The sequence below is a fragment of the Schistocerca cancellata genome, chromosome 5 (assembly GCF_023864275.1).
Source record: "Schistocerca cancellata isolate TAMUIC-IGC-003103 chromosome 5, iqSchCanc2.1, whole genome shotgun sequence".
NCBI lineage: Eukaryota > Metazoa > Arthropoda > Insecta > Orthoptera > Acrididae > Schistocerca > Schistocerca cancellata.
Window position 1 is genome coordinate 273770456 of NC_064630.1, and position 21737 is coordinate 273792192.

Below are 21737 nucleotides of genomic sequence, written 5' to 3' on the forward strand. Positions count from 1 at the left end.
ACAGCCTAGGTCTTCGTGGCATACGAATCTGCTCCAGTCCGGAATCCCTGAACCATCACACCAACAACCTGACAACAGCTTTTGCATCCCGCAACTACCCTCCCGACCTGGTACAGAAGCAAATAACCAGAGCCACTTCCTCATCCCCTCATCCCCTAAAACCCAGAACCTCCCACAGAAGAACCACAAAAGTGTCCCACTTGTGACAGGATACTTTCCGGGACTGGATCAGACTCTGAATGTGGCTCTCCAGCAGGGATACAACTACCTCAAATCCTGCCCTGAAATGAGATCCATCCTTCATGAAATCCTCCCCACTCCACCAAGAGTGCCTTTCCTCTGTGCACCTAACCTTTGTAACCTCTTAGTTCATCCCTATGAAATCCCCAAACCACCTTCCCTACCCTCTGGCTCCGACCCTTGTAACTGCCCCCGGTGTAAAACTTGTCCCATGCACCCTCCCACCACCACCTACTCCAGTCCTGTAACCCGGAAGGTGTACACGATCAAAGGCAGAGCCACGTGTGAAAGCACCCACGTGATTTACCAACTGACCTGGCTACACTGTGAAGCTTTCTATGTGGGAATGACCAGCAACAAACTGTCCATTCACATGAATGGACACAGGCATACAGTGTTTGTTGGTAATGAGGATCACCCTGCGGCTAAACATGCCTTGGTGCACGGCCAGCACATCTTGGCACAGTGTTACACCATCCAGGTTATCTGGATACTTCCCACTAACACCAACCTGTCAGAACTCCGGAGATGGGAACTTGCCCTTCAGTATATCCTCTCTTCTCGTTATTCGCCAGGCCTCAAGCTCCGGTAATTTCAAGTTGCCGCCACTCATACCTCACCTGTCTTTCAACAACATCTTTGCCTCTGTACTTCCGCCTCGACTGACATCTCTGCCCAAACTATTTGCCTTTACAAATGTCTGCTTGTGTCTGTGTATGTGTGGATGGATATGTGTGTGTGTGCGAGTCTATAGCTGTCCTTTTTTCCCCCTAAGGTAAGTCTTTCCGCTCCCAGGATTGGAGTGACTCCTTACCCTCTCCCTTAAAACCCACATCCTTTCGTCTTTCCCTCTCCTTCCTTCTTTCCTGCTGAAGCAACCGTTGGTTGTCAAAGATTGCATTTTGTGTGTATGTTTGTGTTTGTTTGTGTGTCTATCGACCTGCCAGCGCTTTCGTTTGGTAAGTCACATCATCTTTGTTTTTAGATATATTTATAATTATTGTTTGTGGATGTAAGTTTTCAGTTATTGGAAGAAGCATGGTAGATTATTAGGGTTAGAATGATAATTAAAGTTTCACTCTGGTACACTTTTACAGTTTTTGTAAAAACTGACATTTATTAAAAATATAAAGAAATGAACTAAAGATTCAAATAAACTGGAAAAATGTAATGCAGGAAATATCCTAGTTAAATGTTTGTTAGTTACACAATAAAAAATATCAAAAATCCATAAAAATGGCTGGCTTTCAAAGAAACACCATAGTTCACATACTGCCAGCAGTCAAAGAGTTATGCTACTGTTCTTCTACAAAATATGGACATCACCACTCTCAACTCATATTCAGTTAACAATTATCTTGGTGCCTTCATAACAGATGAGATTTTTTGGAAGCATTTCTTGCCCTAAATTTAATTTTGTGCCAGTGAAAAGCTACCACTAAGTTCTAGATGTAATATTTTTTTTCTTTAAGTTGCCAATGAAGAACAATTAAACTGAAAAATATACAATACTATCACATTTGCAATAATACTTTCTGTTGCTCTCTTAGGTTATAAAAAAATTATCATTAATAGCTATATCTCAAACAATACTACAGTATAATGATATCCACTACATTCTTCTTACAGATAAATTTTCACAAAATTATTTGTCTGTCTCTTTATCAGTTAACATTAATTATTATCATTTGTGAATAATGTCTTTAGGATTATGCTGAGTACTTAGAGGTGTGTATTTGCCCTCCTTCTTGCTCATTTGTTTTTCATTATCTTCTTTTGGGCTTCCTTTCATTTTTCCTCTTGGTCAAATTGACATTTTTGAGTTTGGGAACTGAAGAGTTTGTGGTTTTTGACATCAGTTTTGAGATCACCAATCCATTTATTATCATTACTATTATAAAATTTCTTACTTCTAGTATTATATATACATCTTGAATGCACCCCATCTGCAAGGCATACAAATAATTGTAATTAATGTACGGAAATCATAGAAGTACAAACTTTTAAAATAATGGCAATGAGAAACTATGTTATAATTTTTTGCTTCTGTTGTCGTAACTGTAACAGTAGCAGTTCACTGTCCTGCAAAACATTGCACCAGCCACAATGCAGCCCTACTCTGAATGCTAGTGCTGATCATAGGGTGGGTTAGTTAATGCTCATAAGCAACTAGAAATTGCCCTGACTAATGTCAAATGATTGGCAGCTGCTCCGAATTTTTGTGCTGAGAAAATTTATGAATGTTGTGTACTGGAGGTATCAAAGGTACTGTATTTACTCGAATCTAAGCCACACTCGAATCTAAGCCGCACCTGAAAAATGAGACTCAAAATCAAGAAAAAAAAATCCCGAATCTAAGCCGCACCTGAAATTTGAGACTCGAAATTCAAGGGGAGAGAAAAGTTTTAGGCCGCACCTCCAAATCGAAACAAAGTTGGTCCATTGTAATATGAGAGACAATTTAAGTCGAATGAATGACGATACAGCTACAGTAGGTTCGAGTCATAAGCTTAGCAGTTAAACTTTACTAGGTAGCCATTGCTATGCGTCACGCGCTCCGTCCGTATTTATACGGGTACCTTTCCTTTTTCACGTGCTTTGTCTGGTTTGAATTGATTGCTTATTTTGCTTTGATCTGGTAAGTGCCATTCTCTTTGTTATAGGTGTTTACGTCACTCTAAGCTGAAAATGCATTACTGTACTGTGTCATGAATTGTTTGTCGCATTCTGATAATGATTGTTTACGGCCTGTCCCCGCTCGCGGCATGGCTTGCTTTTGTGCGCGCTACCGCTGCTTACAATTAAAAAAAGAGAGGAATCGTTTCATTAGCAAAACAATGGCAAGAGACTGCTATCTGTTGTAACTTACACTGCTGCTTTCTTTGATAATGATCAACAAGAACCAAATAATAGACTGCTTTTGATAGAAGACGTTCTGACTGAGAGTTTAGCGAAAATTTTTCTCCGTTTGAAAGTCTTTGCAGACGCCTCTTTAGTACATTAAATTCTGTACAGAAATTACAGTCATCTTAGATTTAAAAATCTAGTCAATTGCCGTGCTTCATTTCTGACTGTATCACTATTAGGCATAAGAATAATACGAAAATAAACATGACATGATATGTATATTCTTCCGCGTTTGCTGTTGTCTCACCCTAGTTTCGTAGTTTATTAGGCAGACAGGATTTAAATGAGATAGCAGCAAACATGAAAGAATACATGGCAAAATGTTTATATTCATATTATTCTTATGGCGAAGAGAATACTGTATGTGATTCACAATTCATGAAAGTTCCTATTAGCAACCATCTCTTCTCACAGGTTGAACATAGAGTTGGCCATATTGACAAACATCCCAAACAGACTTGCCAGTCCGATTTTCGTAGTACATTGAAATGCTGCTACATTCGAAAATGAACAATACGAAATTTCTATTTACTTCATTGGATAATGTATAAAATGCAGTGTTCGAAACTCGGGGCGGAGAAGAATGCTCGTCTTCCACCCTTTTTTTTTAATTTATTTACTGACGCGGAGGTTTTGGCGCCGGTATTTATCTTTGTGCCTGCAAAGCATGCCTGTGCAGCGCTACATATATTCGACGGCAGAAGTTAGTTGTGGCGCCACCTACCAACATTTTTCAGAACTTCCACTTACTTTGCACTCGATTCTAAGCCGCAGCCGGTTTCTTGGATTACAAAAACCGGAAAAAAAGTGCTGCTTATATTCGAGTAAATACGGTATATTAAATTCTGTCCTCTCCTGTATATCTTATCTTGTAGGAAGTATGGGATCTGTCATTACTCATTCACTTGACTGTAAGTGGCATATACATGGTAGGTATAGGTGTCATGTACAGAGTAGACAGGACTAGGGTGTTATACTGTATGTGATATTATACTGTAGCGGGAGAACATCAGTTTTGTTTTCATTAGCTTTAAACAAAAGAAATACCTTCTATCTTAATATCTCAGTATGTCTAAAGTAAACTTAAGGTATGTCAAAGTTTGGAGTAAGTTTATGTGATATGAACAGGCCATTTGCACACCACACTACTGACAGGCAGTAAATGTGAAAGTGGAATAACTGTATTAATACTGTGGAACTATGGTGTAAGGAATGGGCATACTACTCTTATAATACAGCAGTGCTACACTGCTAACACAAACAATGGACTCGGGTTTTGTGTTGCCGGACTGTGTTTGCCAACATGTGAAGTGTGTAGTGCATAATATTCAGAACTGTGTACCTATCGATCGATTGTATAATGCTCAAAGCCATCTACATTCGCACATGTACTTTGACTATCAAGGAGCTGCAACAACAATTACTGTTGCACTGGGTGCAGTGCTGCCATTACTGCAAAACACACCCGGCCACTATCAACCGTGACCTGTTCTGGTTTTGCCTCATTGGCAAACTAATCAAGAACATTTTAGTGGACTCAATTCTCTGTGCTCACCCCCCTAAGCCAGTTGCTCAAGTTTTCGACCACGTTGGTTCAAATACCTCATTCAGTGTTTTGCCTTCCAATGGCATCTTAGCACACCGATGTGACTTCTCACAAGTTCCAGTGGTCAGTTATAGTGCAACCTCATGGGGCGTGTTTTCAACATGTGTGGAGAAGTTCAACTTTGGTCATACGAGTTACTGACAACCTCCCCCTCCCCCTGCCCCTCCCGCACTTGTAGGGGGCCCCAGTTCTGGCCACTCAGTCGCTCACCTCTCTCACAGCACCGCCTGTGTCTGCTGCACTGGACTTCCGCATTATTTCTGGGGTGGGTCATTTCAATTCAGCACCTGTAGCCTATGGCCCAGTTTAAGGGACGGGGTCTCAAGGCCTACCACGCAACTGCTTGTTCCCACAGTTCTGACCGTATCAGTCGCATTGTGATTTTGTGACACATCAAGGACAATGCAGCCTGCCATTGCTACGGACATTTTCACCATAAACACACCCATGCCTACCACACTGGCCTGCTGTATAGCCTCTTCCTTCACGGACCAGCTAGTTTTCCTAGAGATGCCGAAGCTGCCAACATCCCCTCCCCCAGGTTGTCTGTGGAAGCTGCCACCTTTATACGAGGACAACACAGTGTCATGTTTTACACTTGATGAACATCTTTTCAAGTTGCTTCACGTGTCCGATGACCCAACACCTCCACTGAAATACAAGTTCATGAAGAAGACGATCATAGAACGCCTTGCCTGCTCACCACAAGAATTAATAATTGTACAGGGAACACCTGGGGGATCGAACCCCATCACAACTCTGGCGCCACCTTTGGCTACTTGTGAATGAGTATACCAGGCTACTTGTGAATGAGTATATTATGCCAGACATCACACTGTGGGTGGTGTGGTCTGCCAAGCTGCCTACTTACCTACAGATCCACCTGCTACCACACTCCTATGAGTCAGTCGGTTCTTGTCTCCGCATCCCAGACCAACTGTATTCATTGCTACAACAACACCAGCCAGCTCACCACTCACCGCTAGTTGGCACAACTACACCCACTTACCGGCCGCCTGCTGGCAGAGGCAGGGCTCACTCCACCTCCACACCTTCTACATCACCTGGCAGCATGTGCTCACTCTCTCCACTGACTGAGCCCTCCAGGATTGCCCTCACTACATATGTGCTGGTATACGTGCCAGAGCAAATTGATGAGGACAAGTCTCCTCCACTGCTGCAGTCATCACCACCGCCACATCTGTACTGCTGGTACCACAAGGTTTTCTGTGATAATGCTAGCTGCTTACCTTGCCAGCACCTAAAACGCCGACCGCAGGATCAAAAACACGCCGAGTCTTGTGGGGTACATCACAGGCATCCTCGTACGTTGCACTCCGTCCACTCATCCACCTGGGCAAGCATTCATTTGTATGTGACTGACATTTTGTCACAGCTCATTTTCCTAGTTGACATGGGTACTGACGTGTCTATCATATGTACATTGATGACTCCTCCCCCCCCCCCCAATCTTTTCGCCAGTGAGGTCACTTCTATGAGCTGTCAATGCATCAATGTTGCAAACCTCAGGCTCTGCCAAAGTTACGGTGCACCTATCTCCTTCTCTGTGTTTTCCATGGACTTCCTACATTGCCGACATCGATGAACCAATTCTCAGGATGGATTTTTGTCCCATTACAAACTCTCTCCAAATGTAGTTCAGGGCTCAATGCTACACCATCCCACTAACACTCACATACTGTGCTCCCGCACTTATGTTCCATGCTCTGCTTCTCTCATGGCATGTGAGTTAGTATGCGAGTGCTCTGCCCTCACGGGTGACATTGTGACCTGTGTCACTAACCTACTGTCAGAATATGACTTGGCAGCACAACTCCGGTGGGAAAACGATGAGCTGAAACAATGCATAACACACACTTACAACGAGTTCGTCACGGCTCATACCTTGCTGCTGAAACTGCAGTCCACAATTCTGCCATCTAATCAAGCTTCTCCAGCAGACACCAGCTCAGACACTCGTCAGGTTAGACCAAAAATATTAATTACATGTGACGATTTGTGTCTGGTAGACTCTGCACCCCCAATGTGCTCACCACGTTCAGTGCCATAAGTTTCAGACAGTGCTCCTGATGACAGTCACGCGATACGACAACGCCCACTGCACAGGCAGCTGCCCCGCATGTTGATAAATGTTCCCCCTCTCTCATACGCCAGCGACATGACTTGGCAGCCATCACTGTTCCACACATGATGCCAACGCTGATGCCGCCCGTGCCAGTTACCAAGTGCAAGGTTGACAGCAGACAGTCACTGAGCATTGCAGCCACCCTCTCTAAACGAGCACAAGCCATGCTCATGTACTAGGCATGTGAATTTCAGGCTGCCCTTTCCTACTCATGCAATGGCTATGCCCCGTCGTGCCCTACTCGTCCAAAACCTTCGCGTCAGCACAATGACCAGTCTGGTGTGCAGTTCTCGGTTTCTTCTGTGACTGATGGAACGACACACAAGATAGTTACCGCTGCCAGCCCTCCTATTAGGCACAAGGTTAGATAGCTCAACCCTATTAATTTGCTCATCACCCGGCAGCAAATTAACAAACTTTTGGAGGCAGGTATCCTGCCACCATCAGATAGCAACTGGTCTTCACCGATTCACCTCATCCCCAAATATGACGATTCTTTCCAAACGTGCAGCAATTACAGACGTTTAAACGCTCATACCATCATGGACAATTACCCCATGCCCTACATAAATGATTTCACTCATATGTTATCGGGTGCTACAATCTTCAGTGTTTTTGACTGTAAACGTGCCTACCACCAGATTTCCATAGCGCCAAAACAGCTATTATCACGCCGCTTGATTTGTTCCAATACAACTATATGCCATTTGGCCTAAACAATGTGGCGCAAATGTGGCAGCATTTCATTGACTCCATCTTACGACAGTTCGAGCTTTGCTTCACATATCTTGATGACATACTCATTTTCAGCAAGTCAGCTAAGGAACATGACAATAATTTATCCATGGTCTTCCAGACCTTGAACTCTAATGGCATCGGAGCCAAAAAGACACATTCCAGTTGCGTCAGCCCTCCGTCACTTTTTTGGGTTACACCGTCTCCACCGATGAAATACAGCCTCCCAAGTCTAGCGTTCAGGCCATCATGTCACTGCTGCCCCCGGTTACTTACAAAGAACTCCAACACTTTCTGGCCACAATAAATTACTACTGTCATCACCTGCCCTCTGCCGCCACCATGCAGGCCCCTCTGACAGACTCGCTGTCGAGTAAACAGACTTCAGGTCTCAAACACATTCACTGGACTGCATCTATACTGGAGGCTTTCAATGCATTAAAGACTTCTTTAGCTCACGCTGTGACATTCGCCCACCCCGACCCCTTGGCCAAGTTGTTCATCACTATGGACACCAGTGACATTGCAGTGGGAGTGGTACTACAGCAACGCAAGGCAGACACGGTTTCCCCTCTGTATGTCTTCTCTAAAAGACTATCAACAGCTCAGAAGAAATACTCTGCTTTTGATAGAGAACTCCTTGTGGTCTATGAGGTCATCAAACACTTCCGCCCCGACATGGAGGGTCGCTTATTCTTCATCCTCACGGATCACAAACCCCTCACAGAAGCTTTCTGCAACACCCCCCCTCCCGAGGACTCAGCCTTTCGGCGTTTCTGCCACTTTGAGCTAGTCTCCCAATTCACAACCAACGTTCGCTACATCAAAGGCCAAGACAACATCACTGCAATTTTTTCCTCATGGATCACTACTATTTCAAGCATCATTGACTCATCCAACCTGGCCGCCCTACAAGCCTCCAACGAGGAATCTCAAGCTCTCCTCATGGACCCTCAAACATCCCTTGTGTTTACCAAAGCTAAATTCCCCGGTGTTGTGAATGAGGTGTGGTGTGACTCCTCTACGGTACCTTACGCCCATTACTCCCACCCTGCCTGCACCGGCAGGCCTTTGACGTTCTGCATAACCTCACTCATCCTGGGGTCCACATCACTACACAGCTCATCTCTAAGCGTTTCATTTGGAAAAATATAAAATGGAACTGTCAGACCTGGGCACACAACTGCATCCCCCACCAAAGCAACAAAATCAGCCACCATGCCACCTCACCACTGCAGAAGTTTGACATCCCCCCACGTCGATTTCGTCATGTACATAATCGATCTTATCGGTCCTCTTCCATCATCAGAGGACCACAGATACATTCTATCCAAAACCGACCGCATGTCCCACTGGGTGGAGGCAGTTCCCTTACCTAACATCACTGCTGAGACCATGGGCAAGGGTTTTATCTCCTCATGGATTCCTAGCATTGGTTGCCTGACCACCATCACCACTGACCAGGTTCAGCAGTTTGAGTCTTCCCTGTTCACCATTTTATGTAATGTCTGCGGCATAAAGAAAATTCATACTACAGCCTACCACCCAGAAAGCAACAGCTTAGTAGAATGGTGGCCCGCACTGTAAAAATGCCCCTCAGGTCCCACGACTGCCTCTGGTCCAAAGCAATTCCATGGGAGCTGCTCAGCCTTTGTTCAACTTTCAAGGCCGACTTACAGGGAACTATCTCATAATTCGTTTTTGGGGAGAACCCCGTCCTAACAGGGGAACTCATTCAGCCTCAGGTAGCTGAAGATTCCCCCCCCCCCCCCCCCCCCCCCCCCCCCGCCCTCCTCCTCGGATTTCATAAGTCTTATTTGCACTCACTTCAAACATTCATGCCTGCACGCACCTATCAGCCACTCCTCACCGGACACTTATGTGCCAACCGCTCTCAACACTTGCTCCCATGTAATGCTGAGACACGATTCAGTCCAACAACCTCTGCAACCACCTTATCTCGGCCCCTTTAAAGTCCTCCAGTGGGGGAATACAACTTTCGACATCATCGTCAAAGACATTCCGCTAACTGTTTCATTACACTGACACAAACCAGCATTTGTGAACCCTGATGCCCCTCTGATGGCTCAGTCTGAGTCTCCTAACAACTCTCCTGCCAGTCTCCCTCCCACCGTGGCATCTGACAATGTTTCTCCTTGGGCCACCATGCCGATTTGTTCACCCAACACCTCCCCGTTGCTTTCGTGGGTTTCTCAGACAAATCAACCTCCACCCCGTGTGTGTGTGTTTCACTGCTACCTCATCCACTACGGAGACACCCTCTCCCATAGTCACCCTGCTCTGGAATGTACCCCCCACACCGCATGGATGATATTTCCATCGTTACTCTCAACGACTGAGTTCTCATTCTACTCACAGACACTGCGGTCTCACCACCCAATGACCAGTTAAAGATCAGTGTTTTTTATAGCCTCACCCTCCCTCGTGAGTGCAACCCGATGACAATTCGCACCTTCATCTTGCCGGACGGTTTGATTTGCATTGAGGCTTGTCACACTTGCTGACTCACCTTTGAGGTGGACCTGCCCCCTGTTGCTCTGCTTTCGCACCTGCCCCGGTCAAAGTGGAGGTCCCGGTCATGCGTCTACCATTTCATATGACCACCAAGAGCATCGATGCCCACATTGTCTTCCCTCAAAACTCATATGCGGTACTCCATACTGCAGGTGTGTGTGTGTGGGGGGTGGGGGGTGCGGGGGGTGGGGGTGGGGGGGTATATCGACCATGAATAACATAATCTTTGGGACTTAGATCACTCATCAGAGCCACCATGTAAATTCAAAATTCAGTCTGTTCTTGTACCTTGAACTGTGTGAACATGTATGATCATTGTCAAAATATATGTATGTGCAGATATAAATTGGAACAGTTTATTCCGTATACAGCTACTCGTATCCTGTTCCCATACTTTCATTTTCAAAACGTAGTATTAGGATTCTTCCTTTCTGCTACTGGACATCTCGATATGTTTCCCAATCTATTAATAATTTTGTATAGTCATTAAAAAAATATGTTTCTATCTGTGCACACAACATTATTTTATGTTTCATCATGAGTAATATTCAACTTTAATGTTCACTATAGTGATCTTTTCTTTTGTTCATATTTTTACTCAGTACTGCTTTATCTTCACAATATTTGCCTCTTAATGCTACTTCAGTAGAATTGTAATAATATACTCATCAAGCAATTTTATCAGATATATATAGTTTTTGAAGTATTGTACAGCTTTTATTATAGAACAGCAGATTCTGTCTGTTTTAACATTCTGTAATCATTTTAACCTTTGATTTCGCTTTCATTTTAACCTTTGATCTCCATAATCCCACAGATGGGGTCAATTTCCAAGTGTTGTTAGCATATCAAGAATTTCTGTCTCCTAAAACTACCTTATTTGAATCATATTAACTCAGAAACTTTCTCATTTTCAATAATTTCCTGTTTAATTAAGCTGATCAATGGGCTTTTTCTTCTACGCTATGTTGGAGTAAATCTCAAGCACAAGTATTTTGCTTCTGGAGGCACTATCATTGACACCTCCTTCTTCAGAAACATTTCACTTATTTAATCGTACATTTCTCCATTCTTTTACATAATAAATTATTTTTTATTGAATATATTCACACAAATAATCAAAAATTTTCAAAATAGCACCCTCTTGCATCGATACACTTCTGGAGGCGGTGTTTCCATGCCAGGAAGGCATCCTGGAATGCCTTTTCCAGAATGTCCTATAGAGATGATGTAACATGCGCCTGGATGCTTTCAATCGTGTCTAAATGTTTTCCTTTCATGACTCCTTTTAATATCATGTGAAAACACAACATTTTCTCCACAGAGAATCGCAAGATACACAGTGGAGAAGCAGAGATGATGTTACCAGCTGATATGTCATTCAACCCGACACTGTACACAGCTCATTTGAAAAGCAAGAAAGAAGAAGATGACCGAGCCAACTATAGTTGCGTATACGGCTCAGTGGAGGTTGCAGTTCTATCCATTTTCTATCGGGCTGGCTGCAATCCCTGCCTTGTGCAGCCAGTTGAAAGGGCTTCTCACCAAATAGTGAAGTGATGTGTGTGTGTGTTGTATAGTGAGTGTGAAGTGAAATTCAAACAAATTCATTGACTTTTGGAGATTCATTTAAATGGACAATTTCGTTAGGCCCCCATTTACAATTAATCATGTAAAATTTGATGTAAAGTGTATGTTACAACTTGTGGTATGAATCTTGGGATGGCTGAACTAAGGTATAACAGCACAGTACACCACCCTAGCATGCTCCAGTGAATCCTGTAACATCTTCGATCTCATCACGACATTACAGATTAGGAGGCAGTGTAGTAAATGTAAGGGGTACCAAATTTGTCGTAAAAGTCAGTAAATTTCTCAACGGACAGTATTTTTCAGTACAGGTATTTTGTTCATTCCAAGCAATGTCGATTCATGATGTCAGATCCAGACATGAGTTGACTGTAATCTGAATCCATTTTAGCAAACTAATAGTTTCTCTCAGGCGATAAATTTTATTGATTATGAAATACAAGTTCTTGACATTTACTCGAAGTAAGAAATGTTTGATTAATAATTGCGTGCCATAATTTATCTGCTTAATATAAAGTCGTTTTGATTTTTGTATGCACGAAAAATTGTGAATTTATGTGTGGCTTTTATTCTGAGACGAGTTATCAATAGAGTGCAAAAGTGCGCGTGTACAGTTCTTTGATCTGTGCAGTGAATTTATTTTTATGATTTTGACTCAGATGGAGACAAATCCAGTTCCAATTAGACTTTATGTGAGATCAAGTTATTACAAAAGAGTTGTTTGGCCCATTAGAGAAAACTGAAACTTGCACGCTAAATTTAAAATACATTACACACCAGTGCATAATCGAGCTGTCCTGTAAATCGCATAAAATAGTTGCAGATTTACTTGGACTTAATGCACTAAGTTGGATGTTAATTTTGAGACAAGTACTGATTTTGACAAAAATGAACCAAAACTTTATTTAAAATATTGAGGTTCAGTTTTAATTGACACGTATCACCGTGTTGATTACATTGCCTTGCAACAGTTTAATACAGCTTAATTAATTTATCAGAACGATGTGCGATGCAGTAAGTCCCATTACACACACAAAGTGTTACACGTGGCTGCATGAGAGTATGAGAGTGTTTTTCTTTCCATAAATGCCAAGAAACTGGCAGTTTCAAAAGTTACATCACCAACTGTTGCGTAGTTTCATTGTATCACTAAAGAACTTATTATATCGTGTATCTTCATCAAGAGATCTCAAGGCGCCGGAACAAACAAGAAGATGACTAAAACAAGAGGCATCGGTATACTGAGTTTCTAGTAATTCACTTTTTATCATTAAGTTTGTTGGCAAAGTGTTCATTATGTTGCTTCAAAATGGTGTGTTGTGGGATGTGCATACTTGGATTATTATCGATGCTGCGATGAGTAGGCCCACCATTCACAGGCCAGGGCAGTGGTGCCCTGTCGTAATTCAAATACTTCAGTGATTGAACCCAACTCATGTGTTCAACACCAAGTTGACACATGATTGAGGTCAAGGTAAGTTTACAATGTTTTCTACTTTATTCAAAACTCTTTCTTTTGTAAAATTTCTGTCGTCCCACAACTCTAATGAGAATTGAAATATTCTCATTTTGGTAAGCACTCACTCTTTTTTTTCACTTTGACACACAGGTAGGCTAATATGTTGCATTCGTTAAGCATTCATATAACTACACAATCCATTTTGGAGATCTGATCTTTCATCATAGTCCTGGTCTTACAATGCAACACATACAAATGAATTTTACAATACATCATTATTGTCTTACACTAGGTATCTAAGGATTTACATTTATAGGATCACTGACACACTGGGTTTGCTCACTACTTATTGGGTGCATTAGTACCTTTCTTGCTCTGCGAGCACCACTCAGGAGCACCACATTCTTTTATACCCTCTTCACCCAATGGGTGTTTTCAGCATTATATTATGATTTTCTTCCCATGAACCATGGACCTTGCGTTTGGTGGGGAGGCCGTACCATAGGTGCAACCACAACAGAGTGGTATCTGTTGAGAGGCCAGACAAACGTGTGGTTCCTGAAGAGGGGCAGCAGCCTTTTCAGTAGTTGCAGGGGCAACAGTCTGGATGATTCACTGATCTGGCCTTGTAACACTAACCAAAACGGCATTGCTGTGCTGGTGCTGCAAACGACTGAAAGCAAGGGGAAACTGCAGCTGTAATTTTTTCTCCGAGGGCATGCAGCTTTACTGTATGGTTAAAAGATGATGGCGTCCTCTTGGGTAAAATATTCCGGAGATAAAATAGTCCTCCATTTGGATCTCCGGGCGGGGACTTCTCAAGAGGACGTCGTTATCAGGAGAAAGAAAACTGATGTTCTACGGATCGGAGCGTGGAATGTCAGAGCCCTTAATCGGGCAGGTTGGTTAGAGAATTTAAAAAGGAAAAAGGATAGGTTAAAGTTAGATATAGTGGGAATTAGTGAAGTTTGGTGGCAGGAGGAACAAAACTTTTGGTCAGGTGAATACAGGGTTATAAATACAAAATCACATAGGGGTAATGCAGGAGTAGCTTTAATAATGAATTAAAAAAATAGGAGTGTGGGTAAGCTACTACCAACAGCATAGTGAGTGCATTATTGTGGCCAAGACAGATACGAAGCCCATGTCTACCACAGTAGTACAAGTTTATATGCCAACTAGCTCTGCAGATGATAAAGAAATTGATGAAATGTAGAAATTGATGAAATAGTCGTGGGTGACTGGAATTCGAGAGTAGGAAAAGGGAGAGAAGGAAACATAGTAGGTGAATATAGAGGGGGGGTAAGAAAGGAAAGAGGAAGCCGTCTGGTAGAATTTTGCACAGAGCATAACTTAATCATAGTTAACACTTGGTTTAAGGATCATAAAAGAAGGATGTATACATGGAAGAATCCTGGAGATACTAGAAGGTATCAGATAGATGATATAATGGTAAGACAGAGATTTAGGAACCAGGTTTTAAATTGTAAGACATTTCCAGGGTCAGATGTGGACTCTGACCACAATCTATTGCTTATGAACTGTAGATTAAAACTGAAGAAACTGCAAAAATGTGGGAATTTAAGGAGATGGGACCTGGATAAACTGAAAGAACCAGAGGTTGTACAGAGTTTCAGGGAGAGCATAAGGGAACAATTGACTGGAATGGGGGAAAGAAATACAGTAGAAGAAGAATGGGTAGCTTTGCGGGATGAAGTAGTGAAGGCAGCAGAGGATCAAGTAGGTAAAAAGACGAGGGCTAGTAGAAATCATTGGGTAACAGAAGATATATTGAATTTAATTGATGAAAGGAGAAAATATAAAAATGCAGTAATTGAAGCAGGCAAAAAGGAATAAAAATGTCTCAAAAATGATATCGACAGGAAGTGCAAAATGGCTAAGCAGGGATGGCTAAAGGACAAATGTAAGGATGTAGAGGCTTATCTCACTAGGGGTAAGATAGATACTGCCTACAGGAAGATTAAAGAGACCTTTGGAGAAAAGAGAGCCACTTGTATGAATATCAAGAAACCCAGTTCTAAGCAAAGAAGGGAAAGCAGAAAGGTGAAAGGAGTATATAGAGGGTCTATACTATGGCGATGTACTTGAGGGCAATATTATGGAAATGGAAGAGGATGTAGATGAAAATGAAATGGGAGATAAGATACTGCGTGAAGAGTTTGACATAGCATTGAAAGACCTGAGTCAAAACAAGGCCCCGAGAGTAGACACATTCCATTAGAACTACTGACGGCCTCGGGAGAGCCAGTCCTGTCAAAACTCTACCATCTGGTGAGCAAGATGTATGAGACAGGTGAAATATCCTCAGACTTCAAGAAGAATATAATAATTCCAATCCCAAAGAAAGCAGGTGTTGACAGATGTGAAAATTACCAAACTATCAGTTTAATAAGTTACAGCTGCAAAATACTAAAGCAAATTCTTTACAGGCGAATGGAAAAACTTGTAGAAGTCAACCTCGGGGAAGATCAGTTTGGATTCTGTAGAAATATTGGAACACATGAGGCAATCCTGACTTTACGACTTATCTTAGAAGAAAGATTAAGGAAAGGCAAACCTACGTTTCTAGAGAAAGCTTTTGACAATGTTGACTGGAATACTCTCTTTCAAATTATGAAGGTGACAGGGGTAAAATACAGGGAGCAAAAGGCTATTTACAATTTGTACAGAAACTAGATGGCAGTAATAAGAGTCGAGGGGCATGAAAGGGAAGCTGTGGTTGGGAAGGGAGTGAGACAGGGTTGCAGCCTCTACCTGATGTTATTCAATCTGTATATTGAGCAAGCAGTAAAGGAAACAAAAGAAAAATTCAGAGTAGGTATTAAAATCCATGGAGAAGAAATAAAAACTTTGAGGTTAGCCGATGACATTGTAATTCTGTCAGAGATAGCAAAGGACTTAGAAGAGCAGTTGAACGGAATGGACAGTGTCTTGAAAGGAGGATTAAGATGAACATCAACAAAAGCAAAATGAGGATAATGGAATGTAGTCAAATTAAGTCGGGTGATGCTGAGGGAATTAGATTATGAAATGAGACACTTAAAGTAGTGAAGGAATTTTGCTATTTGGGGAGCAAAATAACTGATGATGGTCAAAGTAGAGAGGATATAAAATGTAGACTGGCAATGGCAAGGAAAGCGTTTCTGAAGAAGAGAAATTTGTTAACATTGAGTATAGATTTAAGTGTCAGGAAGTCGTTTCTGAAAGTAATTGTATGGAGTGTAGCCATGTATGGAAGTGAAACATGGACGATAAATAGTTTGGACAAGAAGAGAATAGAAGCTTCCAAAATGTGGTGCCACAGAAGAATGCTGAAGATTAGATGGGTAGATCACATAACTAATGAGGAGGTATTGAATAGAATTGGGGAGAAGAGGAGTTTGTGGCACAACTTGACAAGAAGAAGGGACCAGTTGGTAGGACATGTTCTGAGGCATCAAGAAACCACAAATTTAGCATTGGAGGTCAGCGTAGATATAAATCCTCCTGTAGTGATTAGTGTTGATTGTATATAGCCATTTGTACAGCTTTCTATACTGAACATAGTAATACGTGTGTAGACATTTTTTCATAATTATTTTTTTGTCATTTTGTCCAGTGTAAATATTTCTGAGATTAATTCTTCTCTCCTTTTAGCTTTAGCTTTGCAGTGTAGACTCTTCATTTCTTTAGCAGTTATGTTATATTCCAAAGTTTCTAAAATACAGTTTGGTTGGCATTCATTTGCTAAGCTGCTTCAGTCTGCTGCCAATGTAATGTGTCGAACCACACTGCGCTGTGCGCATCATTTGTTGACTTGTATACTAGCTGCACTGCATACCCATATACCCCAAGCAAATTAGTACGAAAATCAGCAAATAGGGGGAAAAATGTATAAAGCTTTAAAGCTTTGAAACTTTAGGAAAATACTTATATGAGATGAAGTAATAAGAATCAGAAAAGTTCCCTTTCATATGGGGGGGGGGGGGGGGGGGGAGGGGGTAAAGTGGGAAAGTCAATTTGTAACATATTGTAAATTTATATGCAAAAAGGCTCATTTTTCGAACAGAGCTCTTATTAGTAAATATATTCCTTGCCAAATTTTACACAAAAAAGATCTTGTGCATCTTTTCATTTATATGGATGGTACTTGAGGTACAAGAATTGGAACAGAATTCTGTTAATGCAATAGTTTGCAGTTTTTGTTACATAGCAAAATATTTAAATGAAAAGTGTAATTCAGGGTATGGAAATATTTTGTAGCCTATATATTCTACTTGAAATTTCTTTTGCGATCAGTATTGTTGAGATCAGGAGTACATGCCAACAATGAAAATGCCATGTTCCCCTTCCCGTTCACTCAGTGCTCCCCTAGCAATATTGTCACTGCTGTTTCTTCCTACCCAGCATCCAGTTCAGTTGGGTTAATGTTGTGAATTGCCAAAGTAGTGCCAGAGAGTTCTTTTCTTGTGACAGTATTTATCAGTTTGTGGTGTTATGAAGAGCTTATTCTTAGTCTCATTTCTTTTGTCTGGACTGAGAAAACAATAATGCTGGACCCTACTACATGTTTTATTTGTGGTAAATCTGTTTCTGAAGGAGAGACATCAATAGTGACAAAGGACTTGGAAACTATGACATGCGTCAGCAAGGAATGGGAGGATGGGGCTCATAATCTTCTACAGAACGCTGAACAGATTGAAGTGCATAAGTTATGTTGATGTGAATACATTATGGAACATAATATAAGGAAACTAATTAATCAGAATGTTACACCAGCAGATGATAAAAGTTCAAGATCCTCTTCCTCTTATCCATTCAGTTTCTAAAAAGACTGTTTCATAAGTGCTGAAAAGTTTGACATACAGACGGAAATTGAAAAAACCACACCACAAACACCATGGAGTGTTTGAAGTTTGTTCTTTAGCTGTGAAACATACACAGCTTGAGAAAGCAGAGAAACACAATGATTTCGGTAGAAAGGTTGCCAAATATATCAACAGTGTTTTGTGTTCAGTAGCTGCAGAAGCTCCTCATCATCCAGATTGCTATGCTAAATTATGTCAAACCGCTTTTCTGTTTGAAAAAGCGGCCACCCTAAAGATACAACTTTGATGCCACTTTTCTAGAATTATACAAATTTATAGACAGTTCAGAGAAATGTCAATTTTTTTCTGCTCAATTTGTTGCAGAAAGTTAATGAATGTCTCCCAGAAGGAGAGACAATGACTATAAAAACTCTGAAAAAAAACTGACAGTACACTTTGGTGATAGGGCCTTGTTTGCCACAATGCCAAAAAATTCCCTAGTTGTATTGTTTTGTGGCAGTGGCCACAAACTTTTGAATCAATGGTACAGTGAATGAGCTGTTAATGAAAAAAAATTAGAGAAAAAGAATAGTAGAAGCAGCAGCAGTTATCATCCTTGAAGATATGAGTGACTCCTTACAGTACTGTTGATTACCCAGAGATCAATGACTTGACAGAGAATGCTGAAGTTACAGTTCCTGACACTTTACACAAATTTTTGAAGGGTGTGGTTTTGTCAAAAAATAAAGGTAGTGAACAGTCCCCTTTAAAGAATGTACGGCAATATCCCACACAATTCTGTCAGCTACCAGGCCTCGATCATTTATCTTCCCACTGCAACATGGTCTTGCAGTGTACTTATTTCATAAAGTGGGATCAAAAAACATTGTTGCAATTGTTTCAAATATGGGTTTCTGCTCTTCATATAGCACTGTGGATTTATTTGAGGCTTCTGCCATTCGGTTCTGGAAACCACATACTTCAAATGATTCATTCTTGCAGTTCATGTTCAATAATGCTGACTTCAATATTGCAACAATGATGGGCGAAGGTACATTCCATGCTATGGGTGGAATCAGGTGTGTGACTCCTGGGAGAGCGATAGAACATCAGATAGTAATGAAACTGTCTGTCATGCTGAGGTCTACTGAAACACCAAGTGCCCAAAAAATTAGTTTGCTAATGTTCCGAAGGCAAAATAGAGTTGGAATTAAAGATATTGTTCTGCAAAATGTCAACTCAGAACAGTCATTTACTAAAGTAACAGTGCCTACCAATCATGATTTTACTTCGATGATGGGAAAGTTTTTACAGCTTTCTATTCCGGCATGTCAACGTTTTATGGAAAAAATCAACCAGAGAACCAACACGCAATCAAATGTATTAGTGCTTCCATTCATCAACAACCTGCCCACAGATTATAGTACTACTTAACTGCTTTAATTTATGTCATCACAGAGCATAAGAAGACCACACAGCAAATATGTATTGTGATGTTTGATCAACCACTACATGAAAGCTAAAGATATAGTTGAAGTGGAGGCTAATGGAGGGAATGAGCTATTCACTGATGTAGTTATTTGATCATAGGAGGTTTTCACTTGATAATGTGTTTTCTAGGAGCAAAAGGATTCTTAACGAGAGACAGTGGACTCTCAACTTTTGGAGACTGTATATGCTGCAGCTTCTGTTCCCCATATATTTCTGGTCGTGCAGACATAAGGGCAATTCAGGCTCACTCTGCAGTCATGTGTCCTCTTTCCATCACAATACTGGAGGAAATGGCAGTCATGGAGGAGGGCAAGAAACATACTAAAGACTGTATTTCTGATTTAAGTGGAAACTGCATCTTTTGGTGATTTGGAAAAAGATAAAGTGATTGAAAAGCTGAAAAACATATTTGTCAACACAGTGGATGATATTAAGCAAAGAGGGAAAACTTCCTAGTTAGAGATACAATACATTCAGCTTGTCATCTTGGCATTGAATTTCAAGGCAGATTGCATGGGGAATTGGGAGCTCCATATAGAATGTGTGAGAGCTACGCTCCCAATATTCCATGCAACTGGACACTTTCTTTATGCTGTACCTCCAGAACATGGAAAAACTGAAAGAAACCATGAAACTCACGGAGTTCAATAAATTCATCAAGGACATGTTGCTCATGGTTCTATGCTTTGGTAAGTATTGGTGTGGAATATGGACCGACATGATGATAGAACAAACGTTAGTGAACCTGAAGAGTGTTGGAGATGTTTCACATGAAAGAGGTTCCATTGATAGTGTGTTGAACCAATGGATTTGTGGTATACCAATAACACATTATATATGTGAAGCTGTGGAGCAGTTCTGCAATTTACATTCGGTTTTGAACGATCAAGATGTTTAACTGAGGAGTGGGAGGATAGAAATTGATTAGAAAATTCACAGAATATTTCAGCTGTGGTTGCAACAACACACTCCATTTGTTTATAAGGAGCATCATATTCATTAGGATCTGTATTTGTAGCTTCTCAGGAAGTAAACTGCTACGAAGCTGTGTCTGTTGGTGAAGAAGCTCTTTGAACAATAGTTATTGTCTTGCCAAAAATCTGGTTCTCTGAAGCTTAAGCGAACCAGTATGGTTAGGACAATATGCATGCCAACCGTTAGGTTTGAAAAAAATATACACTGTTGGAAATGGAAAAAAGAACACATTGTCACCGGTGTGTCAGACCCACCATACTTGCTCCGGACACTGCGAGAGGGCTGTACAAGCCAGTTTGCCGTGGCACACGGAGCTCCATCGCAGTCTTTAACACTGGTAGCATGCCGCGACAGCGTGGACGTGAACCGTATGTGCAGTTGATGGACTTTGAGCGAGGGCGTATAGTGGGCATGCGGGAGGCCGGGTGGACGTACCGCCGAATTGCTCAACACGTGGGGCGTGAGGTCTCCACAGTACATCGATGTTGTCACCAGTGGTCGGCGGAAGGTGCACGTGCCCGTCGACCTGGGACCGGATCGCAGCGACGCACGGATGCACGCCAAGACCGTAGGATCCTACGCAGTGCCGTAGGGGACTGCACCGCCACTTCCCAGCAAATTATGGACACTGTTGCTCCTGGGGTATCGGCGAGGACCATTCGCAACCGTCTCCATGAAGCTGGGCTACGGTCCCGCACACCGTTAGGCCGTCTTCCGCTCACGCCCCAACATCGTGCAGCCCGCCTCCAGTGGTGTCGTGACAGGTGTGAATGGAGGGACGAATGGAGACGTGTCGTCTTCAGCGATGAGAGTTGCTTCTGTCTTGGTGCCAATGATGGTCGTATGCGTGTTTGGCGCCGTGCAGGTGAGCGCCACAATCAGGACCGCATACGACCGAGGCACACAGGGCCAACACCCGGCATCATGGTGTGGGGAGCGATCTCCTACACTGGCCGTACACCACTGGTGATCGTCGAGAGGACACTGAATAGTGCACGGTACATCCAAACCGTCATCGAACCCATCGTTCTACCATTCCTAGACCGGCAAGGGAACTTGCTGTTCCAACAGGACAATGCACGTCCGCATGTATCCCGTGCCACCCAACGTGCTCTAGAAGGTGTAAGTCAACTACCCTGGCCAGCAAGATCTCCGGATCTGTCCCCCATTGAGCATGTTTGGGACTGGATGAAGCGTCGTCTCACGCGGTCTGCACGTCCAGCACGAACGCTGGTCCAACTGAGG

The 21737-nt window shown here is 42.2% G+C and overlaps 1 protein-coding gene across 1 annotated transcript in view; it reads right to left on the bottom strand.

The window, feature by feature from the left end:
* Positions 1-1838: 1838 nt before the first annotated feature.
* Positions 1839-21737, bottom strand: part of LOC126188079 (uncharacterized) — a 278375-nt gene continuing 258476 nt past the window's right edge. The window contains exon 8 of the mRNA XM_049929531.1: positions 1839-2186. Coding sequence (XP_049785488.1) covers positions 2029-2186 — 158 coding nt within the window. The 3' untranslated portion in view covers positions 1839-2028. The remainder of the gene's footprint in view (positions 2187-21737) is intronic.